Source organism: Mus musculus, chromosome 10, assembly GCF_000001635.26.
Source record: "Mus musculus strain C57BL/6J chromosome 10, GRCm38.p6 C57BL/6J".
Lineage (NCBI taxonomy): Eukaryota > Metazoa > Chordata > Mammalia > Rodentia > Muridae > Mus > Mus musculus.
In genome coordinates, this window is record NC_000076.6 from 93,620,835 (window position 1) to 93,648,479 (window position 27,645).

At 45.4% G+C, this 27,645-nt stretch overlaps 1 protein-coding gene across 1 annotated transcript in view; it reads left to right on the forward strand.

Annotated features, from left to right (window-relative positions):
* Window positions 1-20,214: 20,214 nt before the first annotated feature.
* The window catches only part of Ntn4 (netrin 4), a 104,924-nt gene continuing 97,493 nt past the window's right edge, over window positions 20,215-27,645 (forward strand). The window contains exons 1-2 of the mRNA NM_021320.3: window positions 20,215-20,674; window positions 23,637-24,166. Coding sequence (NP_067295.2) covers window positions 20,620-20,674; window positions 23,637-24,166 — 585 coding nt within the window. The 5' untranslated portion in view covers window positions 20,215-20,619. The remainder of the gene's footprint in view (window positions 20,675-23,636; window positions 24,167-27,645) is intronic.

The window sequence follows — 27,645 nt, forward strand, 5'->3', positions numbered from 1 at the left end:
CCCTCTCTATGGGTGCCTGGTACCCGGAATAGAAAGATGAGCCAATCCTAGAGGGATCCTTGGTCACAGTCGCAGTAAAGCCTTGTGTTGGGAGGAGTGTTTTAAAACATCCTTCCAAGCCTCTCTTTGTTCTATGACCCTTGACCTCTGTTTGGCTCATATGCTAATGTTATCACTTGCAAATATTCCAGAGCACCCAAACTCCATCCCTTTGTACCCAGGCCAGCCCTGATTTGTCCTCTGGCTCCATTCATTAACACAGTTGCAAGCACTCTGAACACCTTACCAGAAGTCCCTTTGTGGTGTTATTCTCTGTGAGGACTAGGTCTGTGATACCCAGTTCTGAATCAATGAGTGAGTGAAGCACCATACATGTCTGTCAGTGTGTGTGTGTGTGTGTGTGTGTGTGTGTGTGTGTGTGTGTGTGTGTGCTGGGCTCTTTGCCAACCTGTTAAGACTTACTACAGAATTCCTTCCTGAAGAGAGACTAATAGTTTTAGTCTGAAAAAAAAAAAAAAAGAACTTTGACCCAAAGTGGGCATGGAATGAAAGCTTTATTTATTTTACATCATTTATTTTGGGGTGTATGCACACGTGGAGCTTGGAGGCCAGTTCGGGGGAGTTGGTTCTCTCTTCTCACTATATGGGTCCTGGGTATTGATCTCAGACCTCCAGGCTTGGCAGCAGGCAGACTTACCCACTGAGCTGTCTTAAAGTTATATGTGTTGTACATGTTATAACTGAAGCAATTATTCTGTATATAGAGTGACACTGTAAGTCATTAAGAGAGACATTTCTTACCAAGAAAACTGTAGTGTCACACTATGTAATCCCCACAATGTTTTTCTAGGAAAAAGGAAAAATAAGCCACCACTAGGCTTATCTAAACTTGGAACTAGACCAAACAATTGGGATTCATGGGTTTACCATCATCACCATCATCATAACCATCACCACCATTATGATAACCATCACCACTATCACCACCATCACCACCACCATCATCATCACCACTATTACCACCATCATCACCATCATTATAACCATCACCACCATTATGATAACCATCACCACTATCACCACCGTCACCACCACCATCATCATCACCATCATCACCATCATCATAACCATCACCACCATTATCATAACCATCACCACCATCATCACCATCACCACCATCATCACCATCACCACCACCATCATTACCACCATCATCACCATCATCATAACCATCACCACCATCTCCATCATCATCACCATCACCACCATCATCATCTCTATTTGTCAGCACCTCATCGAAAACATTTCAGTACCTTTAATGAGAATTGTTAGCTGCAGTTTTTAACTCCAAAGAATATGTTCATTCTTTCCCCCAACCTGACTGTGCTTCTGTAAACAGAAGTGACAATTCTCTTAATTACATAATATATCCCAGATAGTCCCCTCTTGCGGCTGGCAGTATAAACCTTCTTGGCACACATTTAGGGATGCTTTTGTGGTCAGCCCTTCACGGACTGCCATCACTTGCTTGCAATAGAGATGTGAGCCCCACAGGCAAGGTCCAACTTTCAGCTCCGTGGATTGTGTCCTGTCACATTCCAGGTCACACCACTCACATAACACCAACAGTCTTCCCAAGGTCAAATGGCAGAGAAGCCTGGTGAGTATTCCCTTCTTCCAAGACACACCACTGGACATGAGGAAAGACATGACTCTAACAGCAGGGAAAGAACCGACTCGAGCAATCCTGTGGACTGATTACGCACCGTGTGAATTCCGTCAGCACAAAACACCGAGCTCGGTCGAAACGAGCCTGACCTTACACACAAGACAATGTGAGAAACCTGAAGCCCCCTAATGCAGTGACTTTTCAAAACACACTAAATGTTTTACCCAGTGAAATTAGGAAAGAAAAACAAACGTTTCAAGATTTTTTTTTAAGTCATTAGAGACTGGAAAAAGCAAACTATTTAATTATACTGTGTGTAGTTTGTACAGAAAAAAAATCAAGAGAGTGTGATTATTACAACTAAAAATGTAGACTGTTGCTAGTTGTAAGATGAATGTACAAAATCTGATCATTTCCATAAGCCAAGAACTAAGAGTTAGACAATACTGTTTTTTAAAAGATGCTATTCAGGGCTGATGAGAGGGCTCAGTGGGTAAAGGTGCTTGCAGTCAAGCCGGGCAAGCCAAGTTTGACCCCTGGAACCCACACAGTGGAAGGCGAGAACTGACTCCTGTAACCTCCATGGGTTCATTGGGGTATACCCCTCCCCAACACAAAATAAACAAATAACTATAAAATTAAACATATATTGTCCATGAAAACAACCCAAACTAGGTCTAGAGTCAACGTAATACGCTGTTGGTACTGCTTTTATGAAGAAAAGTCTATAAATGTATTGAGATGTTTTAGAGAGGGCTGAATTGCATGCTCACAAATCCATTCCCCTTAGCAAATAAATCCATTCCCTTATATGCTAAGGGGAATTCAGAACAATTCTAGTTCAACCTCTGCTGATACGGAGAGTGAATCTTTACTTCTTTGGAGAGTCTAGTAGAATTTATGGCATATCTTATAGAAAGTTATTCTCCATAAATTCTGTTACAAAAAAAGATGAATGCAAAAGGAATGCAAAGGATGTTGTAAAAAGAAATGTATATATGCATATAGTATATCATCTATATTATATATTTAAGAAAGTACTGGCTCAAGCAACTATGTGGATTAACATCTGAATTTTGTATATTCGATAGAAATATATCTTATGATAGAAATATATCTTATTTATCAAGATGCATTTTGGAATATTTATGTCAACATTGGGAAATTAATGTGATTTCTTGGCAAAGCAATCATTCTCTCAGGTGTAAGACAGCATTTTCCAAGCACAACTGGAAGGAAATGTCTTGAATCCCTGCCCTGTACCCAGAGTGGATATGAACCTTGGGCTTCCTGGTCTAGAGGAGAGGGATCACTCTGCCACACATGAGAGCATCCAAGGGGATTTGACTGACAGAACCTCGCCCAGAGGCTCCCTGTTAAAGTGTAACAGGCATGCCACCTGTCCCTTCAGAGGCCAATAAGTGATCTTTGAACACGATCGGAGTTAAAGAGTAAACCCCAGCTTCACGTTTCTGCATTGTTACAGCTGAAGGACATTGTAACAACCGACTCCGTGGGAGTGTGCGGTCGCTGTTTGCTCTCAGAGATCAGCCCACTGTTTACATTTCGATGGAAGAACTCATTTGCTATGAAAAAGGTTTCCCAAACAGTCTGATTGCTTCTGAAACCACTCTTGAAACCGTAACACTGTACAACCAGACAAACATCTGTAGCGCCAACAGCACTCAGGTTTTGGGATTTTAGAGTTGAAAGAGGATCCAAAATAAGAGTCCATAAACGCTCTTTCTACAAGCTTTATTACTGTTTTTCTATTATGCGTTATCAAGAGCACAGATAAAAATCTTTGGCACAGGAGGTTGTCGTAAAGCGTGGTGTAGAATATGGAAAGTACTGGACTGGTGACGAGACCCGCCCTTTTACCCCTCCTTCCTCGAACATGGCTGAATAATTGTTGGAAAATTTCAGACGCAAACTGAAATTTTGATGGATAATGTGTCTGGCAATCTGCTTTGTATTTTCAGTGCAAAGTGAGCTTTATTTGCTTTCTCTTGTCTTGTTCACGGCTACTAAAAGTATTGTCAGAAAAGAGTGACCACAATAAAGCTGTATGTGACCTAAGCAGATAGATCAATTTGGCCCACCGGAGCCTTCTAGAACACCCCATCCCACAACAGTGTAATAATTCTGATGCTTCTCAGACCCACACGGAACACAGAGCAAGACAGAGCATTAGAAAGGACAGGAAGCGTACAGAATCTCTTCTGAGACCACAACAGAATTAAACCAGAAACAAATTTTAAAAATAGCGAGAGAATCCTCAAATATCTGGAAATTTACATGAAACACAGCATGCTAATGGATAAAAGTTTCAAGAACTTCAAAAGTATTTCAAGTTAGCTGGACATAATGGCTCATTCCTGGAATGCCAGCCCTCAGGAGACTGACACAAGATCTGTGTGAGTGCTGGGTCAGCCTGGGATATGGAATGAGACCCTGCCTCAACAATACATTCTTTAAGTTAAATGAAAATATAAGTATGGCTGGGCATGGTGGCACACACCTTTAATCCCAGCACTTGGGAGGCATAGGCAGGTGGATTTCTGAGTTCGAGGCCAGCCTGGTCTACAGAGTGAGTTCCAGCACAGCCAAGGCTACACAGAGAAACCCTGCCTTGAAAAAAACACACACACACACAAAAACAAAAACAAAAAAACAAAAAAAAAGGAAAATATAAGTGCAATATATTTTGTGGAACATAAGAAACATAGTAATCAGAAGAAAACTGGGAGTGTTGGTTACTTATACTCTGTCCCATGCTCACACCCCCTCACATGCTCACACCCCCTCACATGCTCACACCCCCTCACATGCTCACACACCCTCACATGCTCACACTCCCTCCCATGCTCACACCCCCTCCCATGCCCACACTCCCTCCCATGCTCACACCCCCTCAAATACCCACACTCCCTCCCATGCTCACACCTCTCCCATGCTCACACTCCCTCCCATGCTCACACCCCCTCCCATGCTCACACCCCCTCCCATGCTCACACCCCCTCCCATGCTCACACCCCCTCCCATGCTCACACCCCCTCCCATGCTCACACCCCCTCCCATGCTCACACTCCCTCCCATGCTCACACCCCCTCCCATGTTCACACCCCCTCTCATGCTCACACCCCCTCCCATGCTCACACCCCCTCCCATGCTCACACTCCCTCCCATGCTCACACTCCCTCACATGCTCACACCTCCCCCCATGCTCACACCCTCTCCCATGCTCACACTCCCTCCCATGCTCACACTCCCTCCCATGCTCATACCCCCTCACATGCCCACACTCCCTCCCATGCTCACACCCCCTCCCATGCTCACACCCCTCCCATGCTCACACTCCCTCCCATGCTCACACCTCCTCACATGCCCACACTCCCTCCCATGCTCACACTCCCTCCCATGCTCACACCCCTCCCATGCCCACACTCCCTCCCATGCTCACACCCCTCCCATGCCCACACTCCCTCCCATGCTCAGACCCCCTCACATGCCCACACTCCCTCCCATGCTCACACCCCTCCCATGCTCACACCCCCTCCCATGCTCACACCCCCTCCCATGCTCACACCCCCTCCCATGCTCACACCCCCTCCCATGCTCACACCCCCTCCCATGCTCACACTCCTCCCATGCTCACACCCCCTTCCATGCTCACACTCCCTCCCATGCTCACACCTCCTCTCATGCTCACACTCCCTCCCATGCTCACATTCCCTCCCATGCTCACACTCCCTCCCATGCTCACACTCCCTCACATGTTCACACTCCCTCTCATGCTCACACCCCCTCACATGCTCACACTCCCTCCCATGCTCACACTCCCTCCCATGCTCACACTCCCTCACATGTTCACACTCCCTCCCATGCTCACACCCCCTCACATGCTCACACCCCCTCACATGCTCACACTCCCTCACATGCTCACACTCCTGTTGAGAGACATTAGAGCAGTGGTTCTCAACTCTCCTAACACTGTCCCCTTTAATACAGTTCTTCACATTGTGGTGACCCTCACTTATAAAATTATTTTATTGCTACTTCATAATTGTAATTTTGCTACTGTTATGAATTGTAATGTAAATATCTGATATGCAGGATATCTGATATGTGACCCCCCCAGGGGCGTTGTGACCTACAGATTAAGAAACCCTGATTTAACTATAAGCACCCAGCCTCCCCGGCAAGTCAGTAAATCCTGCCTTGCGAGGCTAACGAAAGGGCAAAATAAGACTGGTTAGCAAAGACAGGAAAAAAGTTCTGCCTCAAGTGTAATTCAATCGTGTGTGAATAAAAATGTCATTTTCTCATATTGGGGTAGGAAACATATTTTAAAGTATAATGGTTATGTTGGTGCGGGTAAGGTGGAAACAGACACCATACATTAGTGGTGACTGCACAAATACATTTTGATAATTATGAAAGTGTAATGGTAATTGTATACATTTACAAAGTTATAAAAGGAATATAACCTTCTTAGAAAATTTGGAATGTAACATAAATGGACTTTTCCGTTTATTTCCAATTTAATGGATCATCAGGAAACAATCCCAGACTGAGAAAACATTTAATTCACAGACCAAGATATTAAAGTACAATTAATAAACTGAAAATAGCCTCGGTCCAAATAGTTCCGGTACTAATGAGAAGGAGATCTAGTCACGTGTTAAAACAGTAGATAGGCATGAAAACTGATGTCTTAAGACAGAGGTTCTCACATTATCAGACCATTTTGATATGTAAATCACTAAGGAATGGGTAGAGACTCTCTCCCTTTTAAGTCTTCAGGGAATGAGCAGTATTTAGAATCTTTGGCTGAAATTCAAGCCTTTTTACTGTGTAAATTTTTAATACTAATTCACTGACATGCTTTTTACATCAGAGGACTGATACGGATCTTAGTGGGTTTAAGTTGTGGAAGGGTATATTTCTAAAACTAAGGGGGGGGTTGTTGATTAACTAGGTTAGTATTACCAGCATTAGTGAGTTTAAGAAATTTTAGTATGTAATAGCGAAGTGTTTGATTAAAAGTCAAATCCTATATTGATAGTCAAAATTAGTACATTCTGATCTAGGAAAGATAGTCGTTGGATGTTGATATGCTGTGCTGTCAGAAAAAAAAAAAAAAAAAAAACAGAAGAAACCTTTATCCACTCCCACGTGTGCGTGTTCTGATGGGATGTATACTTAACGGTGGCTTGTTGCTGCTTTGGGGGAAAAATGCATAAACTACATGGAGCATTCACGTATAATTCTCTATGACCTCCACTTTAAACTGTCAGACATTGGTATTTTATCAGTCTACACTGTTAAATAAAGCTAATGTTCTTAGAAAATCAACTTGTACACACTGTTGAAAAACCCTCGGGGACAGTTTTCACACTTTCCTCACTCAATGCAGGTACTTTGATGCTATTCTTAAACCTAAGAGTGACTTGTATTTTTCTGTTTTGCTTTTATTTCAACGTGCTGGTAGCACATCTTTGATGAATGTCAACTTAAAAACTCAGTTCAGGTATCCAGGTATAACTCAGCCAAACAGTTTTTAAAGCTGCATAACTTTCCAGCACACAGTGCCTCACACTCTTATAGTGGCATTCTATAGATTCAGTTATAACTACTGAGCAGATAATATGGGGGTTCCTGTTAACAGTGTATTTTTTTAAACATGCATACATGTATAGCCACCATACACATAAACTATATATTTTTTAATGCCACTAATAGCCAGCACAAAGAAAATAAGTAACATTCCTAGCTGCTTCTGTAAACTGTGACAGATGCAGTTCCTCCTTGATGTGGCTCTTGTTTCTTCATCATAACTACTACTAAATTCAAGCACTGGTCCTTGGGTGTCTGACCTCTACATTCTATTTGTGCAATGTCTTCAGAGAATCTGTGCACTGGCCACTGTGATGGAACCATTGGGCCATAAGGGCTTTGAGTTTATCAGTAGTGAATCTGCCAAAGTTGGTATTTTAACATTGAGTATGTAAGATGTCAAAAGTGAGCAGAGGTCTGGGTCTGCAGACAGCAGAAGGTTTTATTTATCTCAGTGTATTTTACAGCCTCTAAGACCTCAGTGACAAGTTCCTTCTGATGGTGACTTGTCTTTTAACCACTTGTTTTCCACAGTGCTACCTGTTGTTAGCAAACTGCGTGCATCATCCTCTGCCTTACTGTTTGATGTCTTATATCCAAAAGAAACGCTAAAACCCATAGCCCTTGAAGACATGGAAAATGGCATTTTTCAGATTTCTAGAAGTTCAGTGTCCTGCAACAAAACAGGAGCACCCTTAACTCTATGGACCTCATTTCAATATACTGTTTACAGTTTGACGGAATTGTATAATTTAATATTTCTCTTGTACTGTAGTTAATATTTATTTACAGATTTTTTTGTATTGTGTGATTTGAACTTTTTGTTCCTGCTATAATCATTTGTTTAGGTAGTAGAGGACTTATGATCACATGTTAAGTTTTTGGGTTTGATTGCACTACATTAAATTTTTAATGCAGTTCTGATTTTGACTGGACTAAAATAAGCTGTGTCTTAATGTATGTGATGAGTACCTAAATTTTAATCCATGTGGTTCCCCTTCTTTTTTTTTTCTTTTTTGCATTGTATGTCAGAAGCACTACTTCTTCTGTGCATGTGTAAGACTTAATGGTTCCATTGTATTTATTATTTGACCATGACATTTTGGAGAAACATTCCCAGCTGTAATGTTGTATATGGTAGTTCTCACTGGATGCTAGACTTTAAAAACCACTATTCTTCTAATAAATTTTGTTGTGGAAAAAAAAAGACAGAGGTTCTTTTTTCTTTTAAAGATTTATTTATTTATTTTATATATGAGTACACTACAGCTGTCTTCAGACACACCAGAAGAGGGCATCAGATCCCATTACAGATGGTTGTGAGCCACCATGTGGTTGCTGGGAATTGAACTCAGGACCTCTGAAAGAGCAGTCAGTGCTCTTAACCTCTGAGCTACCTCTCCAGCCCATGGACAGAGGTTCTCAAGCTGTGGGCCATGACCCTTGTGGGGGGTCAAATGACCCTTTCACAGAGGTCACATATCAAGTATCCTGCATAGCAGATGTTTGCATTTTGCATAACAGTAGCAAAAGTACAGTTATGAAATGGCAACAAAATCATTTTATGGTTGGGGGTCACCGTGACATGAGGAACTATATTAAAGGGTTACAGCATTGAGAATCATTGTCTTAAGAGCATTATTAGTAACTGTGATGGTTGCATATCTAGGCCCAGGGAGTGGCACTATTGGAAGGTGTAGCCTTGTTGGAGTAGGTGTGGCCTTGTTGGAGTAGTCATGACCCTGTTGGAGTAGGTGTGTCACTGTGTGTGTGGGCTTTAAGACCCTCACCCTAGCTGCCTGGAAGTCAGTATTACAATAGCCTTAATAGTCTTCAGATGAAGATGTAGAACTCTCAGCTCCTCCTGCACCATGCCTGCCTGGATGCTGCCATGCTCCCACCTTGATGATAATGGACTGAACCTCTGATTCTGTAAGCCAGCTCCAATTAAATGTTGTCTTTTATAAGACTTGCCTTGGTCATGGTGTCTGTTCACAGCAGTAAAACCCTAACTAAGACAGTAGCTTAATCATGGAGGAGATGCACCAATAGAAGAGCTGGTTTCTGTGTTTCTGTATTTCCCTTAAAACCCATGGCGACCACAGTAGGTTTGCGCATGATCTCTGGAGTATAGAGGAGGTTTCTCTCTCTTTGTATGGACTCGCTTTGTATGTCCGTTCTTCCCTGGTGGCTGTCAGGTCTGAAGGTTGTGTCTGCAGGGTGCTCAGCACAGGGCCCGCTGGGCACCAAGGACACTAGATGCCAGCTATTGTTATTGGTTAGGGTGAAGGAGAAAGTTCCGTCAACCGTAGGCGCTTGAGGACGAGTTCATCCAGATCTGCACAGGCTTGGGGTTCTCCACAGAGTTCCTCTAACTGCAAATGCAAGGCTTTAGATAGGGAATGCAGGGTGTTTTGGGTCATAAAGGGGCAATTAACTTTTATGTGCATATAAAGTACACACTGGAAAAACATAAGTATCTTTGACTTTCTTTGTGTATTTAAAAGTGCTGTGCCCCAAACAGCAGAGACACAGGGGAACTCAAAGCTACTGACTGTGGCTACTTATTACCTCAAGACTGCAGGTCCTGATTTATTTTTTTTTCAGAGTAAAAGATAACAATGGGTGTCTTCTTTATCCTGTGGGTGAGTGAGAGACCATAAAATACAGCTTTCCACAGAATAAAATCTTTACAAGGTCATTAGTAGCCTAGGAAATCCCCCAGTAAATCTGAACTTTTGTCAATATAAAATTGAATATTATTTGAAAAGTGTTAAAAGTACCTCCATATAATTTTTGTGACCCAAACCCCAGCCTGCCATTCATAAATATATCATGTATGCTCACTGTAGTGCTTTTTAAAGAAGATTCCTGGGACTGGAGAGGTGGCTCAAGGGTTAAGAGCATTGGCTTCTCTTCCAGGTGACCTGGGTTTGGTTCCCAGCACCACACGGTGGCATTCAACCATCTACTACTACAAAGAATCCAACATCATCCTCTGGCCTCTGCAGGAACATGATGTGTTGGTAAAATACCCACCCATATGGATAAAATAATAATAAATTGAAGAAGAGGAGGAGGTGGGGGAGGAGGATGACTAGGAGAAGGAGGAGGAGGGGTTAGGAGGAGGAGGACCAAAAACAAGAAGGAGGAGAAAAACAAGAAGAAGAGGAGGAAGAGGAAGAAGGAGGGGGAGAAAGAAGAGGAAGAGGAGGAAGAGAAGAGGAAGAAGGAAGAGAAGGAGGAGGAGGAAGAAGAGGAGAGGAAGAAGAAGGAGGAGGAGGAGGAGAAGGAGAAGAAGGAGAAGAAGGAGAAGAAGGAGAAGAAGGAGAAGAAGGAGAAGAAGGAGAAGGAGAAAACAGAAGAGGAGGAAGAGAATAAGAAAGGATACTTTCCCCTATTTGCAGTAAAAACCAGGATTCATTCAAACATCCCTGAAGAACAATAGGAAGTGATTAAATGACAATTTTTCCCTTAAGAAGGAAGCTTTTTCATTAGAAGGACCAACCACACGCAGGGGAATGTGTGGTGTTCAAGAGCAATAAACATGGTGTTAACTTTGGATTTAGGGTTTGGTTTCACAAACCCAATGAGAAATTTCCTGTGTGGCTAAGCAGAATCTGTGAGGTGTGAACACAGCAGACCATGTGAGGTGTCATCAGAAGCACAGAGAAATAGTCAGGAACAGATTTTTATATAAGCTGGAGAGACTATGGTCTCAGTTTCTCTAACAGCTTATGCACAGACTTTTCAAAGTATAACAGCATTAGTAGCCATTCCTGTGAGCTTGGAAGATAGCATTTGGGCTTGACTTCATTTAGTGAGATTCTTTAGATGTTTCTGGGAACTGAATTTCTATCTACATTAGGTCTGTTGTGGAAAACTTGGGGTGAAAGAAAACTGTGTGCTTCAGTTACCATTCTATTGCTATGAAGACCACACCATAACCATGGAAACTCTTATGGAGGGAGACATTTAATTGGGGCTGGCTTATAGCTTCAGAGGTTCAGTCCCTCATTGTCATGGTGGGAAACATGAAGGTGTGCAGGCAGACATGGAGCACAGAGTCTCTACATCTGGATCAGCAGGCAGCAGGAAGAGAGCCCCGCACTGGGCCAGGCTCGTGCATCTGAGACCTCAAAGCCCGCCCCCAGTAACATGTTTCCTCCAATAAGACCACACCTACTCCAACAAGGCCACGCCCCAAGAGCCTATAGGTCCTTTTTATTCAAACCACCACACTGTGAATAATTTGCCTTTGAAACTGCATTGTAGTATTTTGAAATTTTACATTTGAAAAATTTGGGTAGATGTCTGTTTAAAATTGTAAAACAAGTTTAGAATTGAAGAATAGCTAGATGTGTTTGTTTGTAGACCAGGCTAGCCTTGAATTCACAGAGACCTTCCCTGAGTGCTGGGACTAAAGGTGTGCACCACCATGCTGGGCATATTCATGGCTAAAAGCTTCTGGGAGTATATCCAACTTGGCCAGCAGTTTGGATATAGTGTTGTATCATCTACCTGAAATTCCTCTTGGAGAGACTTTAATTATTCTTCCAGATCCTCTCTTTTCTATTCTAAGACCCACTGTTTCTAAGCAATGACACGTAGGATGGTGTGACTTCCCAATAACTCCGGCTACTCCATCTTTTTCCCTTTTGGAATAGGGTCTCACTCTGTAACCCAGGCTAGCCTTGAACTCCAGGTAATTCTTCTTCCTCAGCCTCCTGAGTACTGGAATTACAGGTATGAGCCCCTGCAGCCCAGACTTTATGTGAGCCCTGATTTTTACCATCCATCCCAGCAAACGCTCACCCGTGCCCTCCACATAGCTGTCCACACACACCCAACTCCTGGGTCCAGCTGAAGTCTTCAACCTCACTTCACTCTTGCCTCCTCCCAAGGCACAGAGTTCTGCTTAATGCTAGTGTCCCACCATAGATGATACTCTTTAGGTACCACTTTGTGTGTGTGTGTTTGTGTGTGTGTGTGTGTGTGTGTGTGAGAGAGAGAGAGAGAGAGAGAGAGAGAGAGAGAGAGAGAGAGAGAGAGAGAGAGAGAGAATCTGAGAATTAGATGACTGTAAGCCACCACACAGTTGCTTGGAGCTGAACCCTGGTCCTCCACAAATACATCTAGAACTCTTAACCACCTTATGCTTTTTGAGTAGCTTGCTGTAAATTGCTGTGAGTCTTAAATAAGGTGTAATTTCAATCAGTATATGGGTTATATTGTTATATCTATCTCTTTGCTTGCCCTCTCCCTCTCCCCCTCCCCCTCCCCCTCCCTCTCCCTCTTCCTTCCTTTCTTTTAGTATTAGGGGTTAAACCTCGGGCCTCACACATACTAGATGAGACTCGACCATGGAACTCCATTTCAGTCCTTTGCCTGTTTCCTAGGTGTGTTTCCCATCATTATAATTAAAGCATATATTCAATTTTGCTTTCTGTTTTAATCCAATATAGACGGGGAGAGCATATCTGAGAATACTGGCATCATATATGTGTGCCACCAGCAAGCAGAGGGGCAGACAGCCCTTCTGGAAGGAAGGTGTCACCACAGTTATTGTCAAGACTGGATTTCCAAGGACCTGCCAGAGTCAGCCAGAAGGAAAGGAGACTGCTCATCTTTGAGACTGCAGGAAGCTCGCTATGGGTGGCAAGGAGCCCATGACACAAACAGATTCAGCATGGAAAAGCTTGAATGCCAAGCCAGGCAGCGTGAATCCATCTGCTGAGGGGCAGGGAGCCATGGAATACGCCAATATGGGCAAAACACATGGGCGAAACTGCTAACTTTTGATGACATGCACAGACCTATGTTCCCCTGACATACTTTCCCCCCAAACATCCTTTTAATAGAACCCTGAGTTGGTTAAGGGTCCCAGTGTTCCCAGATGAAAGTCTTAGCGCCTCTTAGTTTCCCAAACTTCCTTTTAGTCTGAAGAAGCTGATTGACCCAGGTCTGGGGAGGTAGAGATGAGCAAGTGGGTAAGGCTTCAAGGAAACTGTTTGAAGGGTCAGTTAGGCCTGAGACATGGTTCAGGGAGCCAAGGGGCTTGCCGCCAAACCTGATGGCCTAGGTTTGATACTCTGGACCCATGGAGTGGAAGGAGACAACAGAAGGAGAGAACCAACTACCAAAAGTTGTGCTGTAACCTCCATTAGCAAGCACTTGTAAGTAAGTACAACTATATTTAAAAACAAAAAATAGATTGAGGCTGTAGAGATGCCATTGAGCAATGGTTCTCAACCTTCCTCATGCTGCCACCCTTTAGTACAGTTCCTCATGGTGTGCCCCTAACCTTAACATTATTTTTATTGTTACCTCATAACTGTACTTTTGATACTGCTATGGATTGTAATGTAAATATCACATTCAGGATATCTGATATGTGACCCCAAGGGAGTCTCAACTCACAGGTTGACAAAGAACCCCTGTCTTCAAGGTAAGAGCACTGCCTGCTTTTGTAGAGGACTTGGATTTGATTCTCAGCACCCACATGATGGCTTACAACCATCTCTAACTCCAGTACCAGGAAATCCAATATCTTCTGGCCTCAGAGGGGGACCAGGTCCATGCATGGTGCACACACATATATGTAGGCAACACATACAGGGTGCACATATGCACATGAAGGCACTTTACCTGCCAAACCGTCTCCCCAACCTCAATTTTATCATGAAGTTATTAATTAGGTAAAATGATAATACTATGGTAACTGCTCGTGAGAGTTCACTTCTCTTGGAGATAACAGACAAGACTATAGTTACATGGAGATGAACTGGACAGTCGTCTACTAACACTGAAGGACAGACACATTGTGGGGGAAAGATGGGATGCTTAGTTTTGAACTTGAAGTAAACTTAGTCCAGTGTTGAACTTGAGGTGTCTAGGGAGACTTGACCATAAACATCTGGTAATACAGCCAGCCCCAAAGCTGAAGTGAGATTTGGGGGTGAGCAAGATGGTGGTTAAACCCATGGGCTCCGTGGGTTAAGCTATAATTGTTAAGGTGTAAAACCTCCTCTGAATGTGTTAACCAGTGGGGAAGTTAGCATCTGGAGACAGACCATGCTCCTTCACCGCCATGCTGCCCCGATGTCCTTAAAAGAGGAAAGGCAAGGCAAGCTTTGCCACACTCACAAGAGTCCAAACCCCGACTTCCAACTGGGAAGACTTAGCCTAGCGCCCACTGTGACTCAGCATATGGGCCTGACTTCGGTGCCCACCACCCATGTAAAAAGTGCCACAGTGGTACACACTTAAATTCTCAGGCTGAGGACATAGAGGTGAGAGGATCTGTAGAGCTTGATGGCTTGCCAGACTACCCTAGGCAGCAAGCTCCAGGTCCCAGTGAAAGACCCTGCCTCAAAAACCAATGTGGATGGCCGCTAAGAAATGCCATCTAAGTTTGATCTCTGGCCTCTGCGTGCATACACGCATGCGTGCACACAAGCATACGTCTATCCATGCACACTCATGGACATACACCTATGTATGGATACACACCATCCTGACTTGTTCGTTTCCCCAACTGTGTGAACTTGGCTCGGTTATTCAGCGCTTCTAAATGTCCTCGCCCTGGCAGTTTGCAGCTTACCTTAAAGAGCCGTTCCACTAACAATTGGGCCGAGAGTAGATGATGCTTGAGGGTTCTGCCCCAAACAAGACATCTCTAGCATCCTCTCTGACACTCGGAGAACACTGTGGAAGAAGGAGTGGAAAGATCACAAATGCCAGAAGCTAGGGATAAGGCTTGTAAAAATGTCACTTTCTGGAACATCCACAGTCATTAAAATCACCAATTCTCAGAGATGATTAATGACTTTACTGGGTCTGCGGGACAATAGGACCATCGACAAGGCAAGGATGGAGAAGGATTCAGAGCCCTAGTCCTCACAGCTGAGCGGTTTCCTAAGAATGGATGCAGGAAAAGAAGGAGTCATTATCTCTGGTGTATCTACTGGTAACCCCGCCAGGGTCCAGTGGCTAGCGCTAATCCAACAGCCACACAGATGGTCCTCATTATCATGATGATCATTTAATGCCAATTCCTTTAGCCCTCCAGCTGGGGGCAGGGGGTGGCTCCTTCTGGCTTTCGTCATCTGTGGAGAGAGCGAGCGTCTCACAGAAAGAAGGCAGCTTTTAAAATTAAGCCGTGGCCACTCTTGATCTTCTCCTGTTGAATATCTGTGTATAACTCAAAAATGAAACTTCAAAGTGGGTCAAGAGCACACAATGGACTTAGATTTTTAAATATATTTCATATTTAGTGTCTTTGCTTTCCTAAGTGCCCCATAAATATTACTTCACACGATATTCATAACTTCTTCATGGAGAGATGGCTCAGTGGTTAAGCACTGACTGCTTTTCCAGAGGTCCTGAGTTCAAATCCCAGCAACCACATGGTGGCTCACAACCATCTGTTATGGGATCCGATGTCCTCTTCTGGGTTATCTGAAGACAGCTACAGTGTACTCACAATCTCTAAAAGAAAGAGAGGAAAGGTGTCACCACTCCTTGACATACATTCTCTGCAAGTCCCCGAAGTCTGGGCTAGGACACCCTCTTTCCCCCAATTTTGCCTGGGGTACTGGAATTGCTGGTGTGCTTTCAAAGGCCTCCCTCCTTCCCTCCCTCCCTCCCCTCCCCCCTCCCCCCTCCCCCATCCCTGGGAATGAGCAGCTGTAGCTAGGAAACTCTTGAAATAAGAAACAGCACCATTGGAAAGAGGCTTAGATTCAAGCTTGAGGAAATTCCCGAGGTGGTGTTCCTAAGGGGCAGCCGAATGGCAGAGGCCTGGTAAAAACCAGAATGGGAGATGATTTCAGTGGGAACACTTTATCCGACCTTCTTCACACAAGGTTGTACCCACAGAAGACGGACAAGCAATGCAATCCTGATCTAGGAACCCAGGTTCTTGAGCCAATGAGCTCATTGGATGTGTACATATTTATGATCTAAGTTTGGTGATGATATCCCCCCCCCCGACACTATCTCTTTGTACAATTCTTTGTGGGTTGCAATATGCACACATTCATTCAAGAGGGGCAAAAGAGGTGATGTTTCTTGTTCCTTGAAGAAAGAATATCAGATACCATGATAATAAGTCTCTTTCCAAAGTCCCCCGTTCTGTTGGTGATATAGAATAAGTGTCACATAAGTATACTGGCCCTATTCAGGAAGCAGATATATATTTTTCTATTAGGATAATAAGCTTGTTTTAAATATCCTGACTTTTTTTATCTTTTACCTTTTGTGTGTGTGTGTGTGTGTGTGAAAGAGAGAGAGAGAGAGAGAGAGAGAGAGAGAGTAGGAACCCCAGATCACCCTCTCCACCTCCTCAGTGCTAAGCACGGTCTCAACGCTCAGCATCTTCTTGGTAAAACACGGGTTCTGAGGGTGAAGCCCAGGTCCTCATTGCTTCGAAGGCTAGCACTTTTTAGACAGAGCTATCTCTCCCAACTATTTTTTAATTTAGAAATGTGACCCTGAGGATCTTTTTTTTTCTTTTTTAAACTTAATACTGTTTGAATGTTTCCTATATGTATTCAAGCACTAAATCTTAACAGCCTGTAAGAAATCAATACATACAAAAAGTTTATTCTGACTCCAAGCTATGTTAGCCAGTGTTACAAAGCTGCAGGTGTGTTCTTAGGCTACGTAAATACAAGCCCTAGACTCAAAGGACACTGTAAGTTTTATTTTATTTTATTCTAATTGATCACACTTACTTATATGTGTACTGTGCAATTGGAGTATATCTGAAAAGGGATGAAGAAGAGTTTTTCAAAGCACTTGGAGAAGGTGCTTAAATAGAGCAATCAAACCTGGGTTCAACGTCTCAGAGACCTAACAGGTGGTCCGTGCTTTCATCCCAGCACTCAGAAGACTAAGGCAAGAAACACTGAGTTTGGGGTCAGCCTGGGCTACATCAATAGCAGGTTTCAGGCCAGGCCAACCTGGGCTATTTAATGAGACCTTGTCTCAACTCTTGCGCACACACACACACACACACACACACACACACACACACACACACACACATTAAAAGAAAGAACTGGTATTTACTCTGTATAGCTGCAAATGTCTATAAAGAAAGTAAGTGCCACAGTTAAATAAAACCAGTGCTGAAATCGAAGCGATGCTTTTGATTCTTTTGTTTATTGGGATGCTCAGAAGAAAACCTGTGTGACCAATGGGCAGAGTTTTCACGGTGAATGAAGGGCTCCGGGTAGGGTGAGAGTTGGGGCCCAGGGTCCCATCTGGTTCTGAACATCTTTCGGTCATTAGACTTTGCGCTGGGTTTTTAGAGATCTCTTCATAGCTTTGTGGTGCTTTGTCTCTGTGCTAACAGGCCTTGGGCTGCTGGAAGATTTTTGTTTTGGAAGGATGGATACTGCTGCCAATGTTTTTTGTCTTTACGTCTGCTGTTTCACCATCCTCTTGCTTCTAGGCTGCCACAGTTTATCCCTTCTTCTGAGCAGGATCCTGTTCCGCTTGGGCTTGTTCTCCTCATACACTGAGCCCCAGAAAAGCACCCTGCACAGTCACACTGAAATTGGAGGAGAAACTTAAATATGGCCCAGAGGCGCTTGGGAATGAGGTCTTTGGTGTATAGACCTTTTGCCTTTCTGATGTAGATATATATTAGCGGTCCTGTCAACATCCTTCCAAGTCGTCAGGAATGTTCTACATTAAATTTGTGGATTTGTGGCTTTGGAAAACCTGCTATTGAAATCCTGCAATTTCTCCAACCCTCCCTGTAATCCATGACACCTCGAAAGTTCTGAGTCAGTTCTTGACATTTTCATAACACGAAGTCATAATGAGCAATGTCCCCACCCCGGAACACATTTTCCTCACATTGGCCAACTCTCTTGGGTCCTTTCTTCAAAATGAAAATATAATTTGTAAGAACGTATACTAGATATGCACTTAAAAAAAAAAAAGACAGGATCTCATGTAGACCTAGCTAGCCTCATGCTTGCTTTGTAGCCAAGGCTGGCCTTGAAAACATGAGCTTCTTGCCTCTACCAATGGCTAAGGTTACAGGCGGAAACCACCACATTGCGCCCAGACAACATTTATTCGAATGCTCATTACCGTTTCTCTTGAGCTAGTCCACACTTAAAGTATTGCTGTGGAGATCCCACATTCCTCTAGAATCCTGGGAATCGTTCTTATTTCGCCGCTTTTCTTCTCAGTCTCTATTCTTAGCATATAACAATAGTTTTGAGATAACTGTCAAAACATTTATTGCATGTCTGACAAGTGTTTTCAGTTAAGAATAACGAGCAATGTAAGAAAAAAACCACATAATTGTGTCTTGCATAGTCTAAGTGTCTAGCTGCCATTTAAGGATCTTGCTGCTTTATTAAAGGAGCGACAAACCAGTTACAAAGCGATCAGGGGAGTACCCAGCAAATGCTTCTGAAATTCATAATCAGGCATGGATTAGCCCTGCCTCAACTTAATATATTGTCTCAGAGATTAATAGTAAATACTGTCTTTCTCTTCCTTTTTCTTGGCCTGTAGGCTAGTGTTTAGGCTGGGAGCCTTAGCCTGTTACGATCCCCTGTCGTTCATTTAATAAAAAGAACAGTTGGGAGAAGCATTTTAGCAACTGCATCAGAAGCATCACCTGTGAGAGCCAACGGAGGCTCCAGCGTGGCCAGTATTTGAAAGCTCAGAGTTTGTTTTCGAAAGCTGGTGACGGTTCTCATGTCGCCTGCCACTTCCAGTACTGGCCAAAATAATAATTTTAACGCCTCCCAGTGGATTATGCTAACCTCAACTCAGTTCCTTTAGAGAGATAGAAACCTATATGTCTCCAGCTCGGTCATTATAAATAATATCTACGTGTGCCCCCAAAGCTCTAATTGGCCCCATCTGTATTTCTGACAATTTATAATAACTGAATGGTATCTGCAAAGCAGTTAACTTTCTGGAAAATACTCAAAGACACACACTGAATGCTGCAATACAGAATTGCCTTCGACTCAACGTTTGCCAATTTCTTTGCATGTGTAAGCAGAACTATATTTTCAGAGAAGTTACAGAAGTCCCAGGCTGAAGTGCTATTTAATCTCCTTTCATAAACACCAGCCCTGAGCTACAATTAGCTGCTTGTGGTTGCTGCTAAATTGCTCCCCATAAGATATTTCATAACTTTATGGTTCCCCTGCTCACCATACTATGAAGAATGTGTGAATGCACCTAGGACCCAGGCATTCTTATGTCGATGCTCCAGACATAGATGTTCTTAAACAGTTGATTCCCTGATCATGGATCCTGGTCTTTCAGGCCGTGTGAGAACATCTTTTACACCAAACGGGTACACCTTCGACTCCTTTGGGCTGCACCCCCCAAAAAGGTAGCAGAGACTTAAAGGACCCTTGGCACTTGGTGCGCGTTCACTGGCAGTACCCTAGGCAGAATTGGGGGTCTGGGGTGGTCCTAACCCAGACCGTGGGACTCGCAGAGAATGGGTGCTGTGGAGTGGTGTTGGGGGAGGGGGGAAGGCTTGTTTTGCTGGGTGATTTTTTGGAAAGTAGTCGCTCGCCTGTTTCGCGGGTTTTTAAGCCCCTTGGCATGCCCTGACCTGATCCGGAGGGAGTCAACTGCTCTCAGGAATGTTCCTGGAGAAGGTGGGAGACTGTTTCCCAGGCGAGGCCCTTGGGTGCTGGAGGGCACCCGCGAGGTCAGGCAGGGAGATGCGCGCAGCGGGGGCTGCAGACACCCCCTCCCCCTGGGCGGCGGCGGCGGCGACAATGACCGGACCCGCGCGTCTGCACCGCCCGGCTGTCAAGCGCGGGGGGCGGGCGGGAGGAAGGGGTGGAGGTGCGAGGGGAGGAGGAGGGCTGGCACCGGAGCGCCGCGGTGTCGGTGCAATAAAAATGCATCCCATGGAACTGCCCATGGAGAAGGACGGGACCGAGCCTCGGCGGCCACAGAAGGTGGGAAAAGCGGAGGAGGACAGCCGGGAGGCGGCGGCGGCCGGGAAGTGAAAGGTCTCGCAAAGTTCAGCGTCGGCTGCGGGCGCCGAGCCCTGGGCGAGCGGCGCACCCGCCCTCAGGGCCGCTCAGCCGGCAGCGGCCAGGCCGGCTATGATCCCGGGGCTCCCGCCGCTGCTGAGCTGCCCGGGCCCCGCCAGGCCGGTGCGCGACGGTCACCCCGCCGCCTGGCGCGGCCCCGGCCCGCGGCTCTGTGCCCACGGTGCCCACTGAGCGAGCCTGGCGCTCCGGGAGGAGGAAGAACCACAGAGCCCCCGGTGCTCCCGAGGACCACTGCCGCTTCATCCCACCCGCTCCCGCAGCTGCCCGGCCATGGGGAGCTGCGCACGGCTGCTGCTGCTCTGGGGCTGCTCCGCGGTGGCCGCAGGTGGGTGGTGACGCGGCCGGGCCCCCACCCCTCTTCCCTTGCTCCTGCCCCTCCACCCAAGCTCGGGGGCTGGGGGATATAGGGGATCCCGGACCGGGAGCCCAGAGCTCGGCTATTGAGGATGAAGCCAGTGGCCATGTTCCGTCTCCTTTGCCCGCGACTCCGCAGTTTCAAACACTATTGATTTTTTTTTTTTCTCCTGCAACTGAGATACACATGTCCTTGAATAACCAGATATCCTGGGTACGCCCTGCAGAAGATACAGAGAGATCAATGTTTCTTTCTGGGTTTGGCTTGGGGGGGAAAACTGCCTCTGCACTTGGTGAGGGGGAACAAAGGACCCAGCTCGCCATCCCCGGGCTCTCCATGGCCTGAGGAGTGACGAGGAGGGGTGGCCCAGAGACCCTGGGCGTGCGTGGGCCGAGACCGATCTCTCACTTAGAGAGATCGCCACCTTCCCGGATCTCATTCTGTGTACTTGAGAGCCAGGTAGGGCCACCTGGGGTGAGGGTGAGCGCCCTCTTCCCGGGGCGTTGGCTGCAACGCTGTAGAACTCGGAACTGGGACCATGGGGGGTGATCACTCAGGTGGTGATTGCCCGGAGCTGGCTGACTGCCCCTGGGGAATCGGTACCCTGGCCGAAGCTCTGCAGGAGGTCGGAGGCGGGTCTGTTCCTTGGCTCAGTAACTGGGTTACGGGCAACGGGCAGATGCCCCTCTCCCCTCCCGCTACGGTCCTGTCTCTCTTGGACTGTCTTTAGGCCACCGGTTCCAGGCTTGCTGTGTCTGAGTCCCCGGGAGCCTCCTCTTTCTCTTCTCCCCCTCCCTTCTCGCAGGCCACCTGGTTTTCAGCTAGGTTAAGTACAGCACAGTGGGGTAGTGGGGAAAAATTGTGAGGGTCTGATTTCATCCCCCACCCCAAACCCCTCAGACGGACTTGACTTGCTCCTGAAAGAGACGTGTGGGTTAGAGGAACCGACTGGAAGGTTCCAAGCCCTGGGGCAGGCATCTCTTCAGTTGGTCTGCTTCCATTCTTTTCCCCAGAGCTGCCAGCAACTAAGTCCAGGCTTAAGAGGCTGCGTCCTCTATCAGGGTGCAGCCTGTGTTTGCACTGATAACTACTTCTTATCAAAATTATTAGTGGGTGGAAACTTTTAAATTATTCATTATTTTTTTTTACCCCCAAGGATCTGTCAAACCGCTCACGGTTAAAAGATCTCTCTTGAATTCTTCCTGATCGCACTTCGTATGATGCACTACAAGTCCACACTCCCCCTACTTTTCATAAACCTTTCCCTTTTCAAGTCATGCTATGGCAAACAAAACAAAACAAAAAGCCAAAAACAAGCAAGCAAGCAAGCAAGCAAGCAAGCAAACAAACAAACAAACAAAAAAACCCAACCACCACCACGGGAGCAATCAAGAGGTTGGGAATAAAGAGCACTGGGGGAATGTTGCAAGTCAAAGATACTTGTACAGGCAGTGTGAGACTTTCCCCCTGAAACGCTTCACAGGTGAGTCATAGGACCGTGTTTGTGTGTTTCTGGCCACAGGCAGCTGCTGCGCCCGCTAATCAGAACAATGGCAAACAGAGGCCCCGGCTTGCTGCACATTTTCATTTGACGTGGAATTAAAAAAGAAAAGAAAAATAATGCCCGAGGAAACCTCTTATTTTGGCTGCAAGGCTGTGTGAGGTGGTGATTGTCAGAGTGTGAAATCTCTCCTTCCCAGCCAAAGCTGTCATTTGGCCTTATCCAGTGCCCCTGTGATAACACTTCAGAGGTTCTGTCTCTTAAACAGAAACACCCAATTAGCCAGAATTGGGGGGTTTGGGTTTTCTTTTTCCTTCTTTTCCTCTGTGTTTTAATTTTTCTTAAATGGACAATTCTTTGCTTACGGTATTCATAATTAACACGACAAACCCAAATTAAAGGATTATGACAAGTAGTCAGAACGCGAATGAGTGGGTGCTGTTTGTCACTCTAAGTGCTTTCGAAGCATTAAGGTGGGTTAGGGGTTTGGAAGGCAGAGCTTGCTACTTTAAAGGGTGTTTCGTTCATGACAGTTGTTAGTGGTGCCGTTGGCGTGCCAGACTGGCAGTGTTCTCCAGCTAAGCAAACAGATAAGTACTCTATACCACAGTCTGTCATAGGAAGAAGCACTTAAGAGGCCAAAAGCAGGTACAATAAGCTTTCCTGTCGTTTGGTAGTTTGAAGAGTTGGGTCCCCCCCCCACTCGTAGCTATATTTAGTTAATATTAGGCATGGATATCACATATTTCAGAACCAGTGGTTTCTAGCTTTGCCACCTGAAAAGAAGTCCTATTGCATATTTTTTTTAAAGATTCATTTATTTATTATATGTAAGTACACTGTAGCTGTCTTCAGACAATCCAGAAGAGGGAGTCAGATCTTGTTATGGATGGTTGTGAGCCACCATGTGGTTGCTGGGATTTGAACTCCGAACCTTCGGAAGAGCAGTCGGGTGCTCTTACCCACTGAGCCATCTCACCAGCCCTATTGCATATTTTTAAACCATTTTGTGATTATGATTTTCCTAGAGAACTACCTTTTTACTGGATACACACACACACACACACACACACACACACACACATACACACATACACACACCTAAACCTAAAAGCAGCCAGGTAGATGAAACCTTAGGAACAATACCCAAGGTATTCTGGCTTCCTCGTGCACACACCCATGTGCACACTCACACATTCATTTGCACTCGTGAACACATTATCATCTATCGAGCACACACACACTTGTGTATATGAACCTATTTGAATGCACGATAGCATTCATGGTCCCGTTTGCTAAATTCTTCTCATTATAGAAAGGCCCAGGGTCTTTGGATGATACCTTGACTGTTGTAGATGTTTCAGCTATGCAGAAGAGCACCCCCATTTCCCGTGGGTTTGTCTTGAGTGACATATACTTTCCCCTCCTCAGGCTTGAATGGAGTAGCCGGAGCGAACTCCCGCTGTGAGAAAGCATGCAACCCTCGCATGGGAAACTTGGCTTTGGGAAGAAAGCTCCGGGCAGACACAATGTGTGGCCAGAACGCCACCGAACTCTTCTGCTTCTACAGTGAGAATGCTGACCTCACTTGCCGGCAGCCCAAGTGTGATAAATGCAACGCTGCCCATTCTCACCTGGCTCACCCACCCTCTGCCATGGCAGACTCATCCTTCAGGTTTCCCCGGACATGGTGGCAGTCTGCAGAGGATGTGCACAGGGAAAAGATTCAGCTAGACCTGGAAGCAGAATTCTACTTCACTCACCTAATTATGGTGTTCAAGTCTCCCAGGCCTGCAGCCATGGTGCTGGACCGGTCCCAGGACTTTGGGAAGACCTGGAAGCCTTACAAGTACTTTGCAACAAACTGCTCGGCTACTTTTGGCCTGGAAGATGATGTTGTCAAGAAGGGAGCTATTTGCACGTCTAGATACTCAAATCCTTTCCCGTGCACCGGAGGAGAGGTAAGAGCACGTGTTTAACTCTGCACCATAAGGAAAATGAGGTAGAAAAATGTTACCAGCCCACATTTTTTTTTTAAAGCATGAAGCTATACTTGTAGCAACATGAATGAAATTAGAATTTTTCATGAGCTTTGTCATAAATTATTCCTCACTCTAAGACATGGATGGGTGGTTGTTCTCAAGTACATTGCCCACTGGCTGGATTTCAGTCAGAACTCTAAGATTCTTGGGTTTTTTGTTTATAGAAAGATACAAACCATCACTCTGCTCAGGATGTTTAAAGGCTGCTGGTCCCTCCAGCTAGTAGCTTGCTCATGAAGCACATACCAGAATCTTCCTGATATCTAAAACATAAAGAGGTAGTAAATAACAACAAAGCCAAGGAGAAAACTACGCTCATCCAAAGACCCTGAGACAAGGGCCAAGAAGATGCTTGCTTGGTGAAGTGCTACCCTCGAAAGCAGTTGACAACCGTAGGTTAGAGCTCCCACACACACAAAAAGTGGGTGTGAGGGTGCATGCTTGCAACGTCAGCACTGGGGAGGTAGAGGCAGGAAGATCCACAGGACTTGGTGGCCAGCCACTCTAACCAAACCAGCGAGCCACAGGTTCAGTGAGAAACCCTGGCTCAAAAAACAAGGTAAAGTGTCTGAGATAGAAACACAAGGATTTACGTTCAGATCCTTGGGACCTGTGTAAAAGGCTGGATCCCAAGCCTTGCTGGTCACTTAGCTAATCTAGCCAGTTAACAGCTCCGGGTTCAGTGAAGAGGTACTATCTCAAAAGATAAGGCTGAGACTCCTCGTGAAAGACACTTGATGTCAACCTCTGGCCTCTGCATGTTTATATACACATGTGCACACACACACACACATGCTACACATGCATACATATGCCACACACATTCTACACTTGCACACACACATACATGCTACACATGTATTACACACATGAACACACAGGTGTTACACAGGGATTGCATCCATGCACACAAATAAGGTATAGAAGTGATTGAGAAAAATGCCCACCATACACACACACACACATACACACACACACACAAATACACACACACAACATAGAGATTTGGTGTTAAGATGCCAAGAATGTGTAGCAAGCAAAGGAAGATAGTTCCTTTTAACACAAAAGATATTTTGAGGCTCACATACACATGAATTCCAGTTAGGGACTTGGGTCTATCTTTCTTTTCCTGGGCCCAAGGCGAGGCCATGTTCATTCTGTAAATCAGCTTTGCCAGCTTCAAATCCAATTCCTCTATATTTTTCCTGGTTTCATATTTTCCTTCCCCCGAGGGTGGGGAATAGGTCTGTAGGCATACATTTTTTTGCAACCTACTTTTAACAAGAGTTCAACCTCTCCTCTAGCCCACCACCCAGCAGAGGTAGTGGGAGAGAAAAGTTATTAGGATGTGGGGGCAGTGGACCTGTTAGCAATAGTTCATTGGGGGTGAGCTCGATATTCTTTCTCAGCAGTCCAGTCCTGTAGCAAACACCAAATACAACTCAGCAGCTGCAGGCCAGTCCCCTTGATAGGCAGACACCAGGCACGAACCAGCAGCTGTAGTTCAATCCTGAAGAAACTGCCAGGCTTGCCAACTGGCCTGAGGCAAGGCCACTGAAGCACCAAGCTGCTGCAGGAACCCCACAGAAGTTCTTGGGCGAGTTTCTCTCAATGGCAATGTTGCCACAAGTTGATCTCGATAAGCTATGTAAGGTGAACCAATGCATGTGTGACTCTAGTGAAGAACAGCGGGCAGGCCGAGCAAACCAAGCCAAGGCTCAGTGCCCTTCTCCCACTGTCTGTGGGGTTATATTTCACCAAGTGTTTGCTATAGCCAAACATCCTTTCACCTGTGTCTGCTTCAGAAAAACAGTCTATCTCGTATTTGCTTTAGCAAGACATCCTTTCACCTGTGTGCCCAGCAAAACCACATTTGACATAACTAACTTCCCAATGAAACTAGAAGTTTCTACCTCACAGGTCTTTAGCTTTTTGTTTGTTTGTTTGTTTTGTGTGTTGTGTTTTGTTTTGTTTTGTTTTTCGAGACAGGGTTTCTCTGTGTAGTCCTGGTTGTCCTGGAACTCACTCTGTAGACCAGGCTGGCCTTGAACTTAGAAATCTGCCTGCCTCTGTTTCCCAAGTGCTGGGATTAAAGGCTTGTGCCACCACTGCCCTATTCTTTTTAGCTTTCATAGAGGTGGTCAGGCAGATTCTCTGTAGATATATGAACATAAAGGACTAGATGAAAGCAGACTAAGAGACTTGAATGCTTTCAATAACTAGATAATACTGATTCAGAAACAAAGAGGGCTGGAGAGATGGCTCAGTACTGGCTGCCCTTCCAGAGGTCCCGGGTTCGATCCCCAGCATTCACTTGTTGGCTCACAACCATCTGTAACTCTAGTACACAGGGATGCAATACCGTCTTCTGGCTTTTGTGGACATCAGGAAAATGCATGGTGCACAGACATACATGCAGGCAAAACACTCATACACATAAAATTAAATTAAAAAATAAAGAATGGGCCGGGCATGGTGGCACACACCTTTAATCCCAGCACTGGGGAGGCAGAGGCAGGCGTATTTCTGAGTTTGAGGCCAGCCTGGTCTACAAAGTGAGTTCCAGGACAGCCAGGGCTATAAAAAGAAACCCTGTCTCAAAAAACCAAAAAATAAAAAAATAAAGAAAGAAGGAAATGTCAGAGAGAGAGAAAGAGAGAGAGAGAGAGAGAGAGAGAGAGAGAGAGAGAGAGAGAGAGAGAGAGAGAGAGAGAGAGAGAGGTAGTATCAGGTTTCTGGTGCAGATAGCTACCATGAGTGTAAAGATTAGATAAGTGACCAGCAGCCAGGAGTTACTTTATGTAATCCCCTGACATCAGGATATTTACTGATGTCTGGAAACATTTTTGCCCTATGAGAAATACTGAATGGCATTGGGATCTAGTGGGTGGAAACCAGGGACAGAGCTAAGTCCTAGACAATGAGCAGGACAGCATTCCCCGCTCCTTCCCTAACAGAATTATCTAGCCCAAGATGTCAACACTACCCTGGTTGAGAAATGGGAGCTAGGTGTTGGGCATATGTCCAATGCTCATGACACAAGGCTACACACAGAGATAAGCCTGCTTGCACTTACATAGCGCCTCATAAGTTTCCCAGATGCCAGCACTTAACAGACATTTATTGAGTCCCTCCTGCATGTCAAGTGCTGTTCTCAGCGCGCCTGGTTCTGACTTTGGGTAGGTAGAGGATCTGCTTGCCTGGGGCATGATGCGAGGTTTAGAGTGGGAGTCCCTTCTCTCGAGTCCCTCTGACACATGGAGTCCTCAATGCTTGTTTCTATGCCTTCAGCCCCAGAACACCCCAGAACAGTGCTACCAGAACCAGAGCCAAGAAGGACGTGCCTTGCCTCTGTTTCCGTTCTCCTTGATAATTCTTAAAGCTCACTTAATACTGTA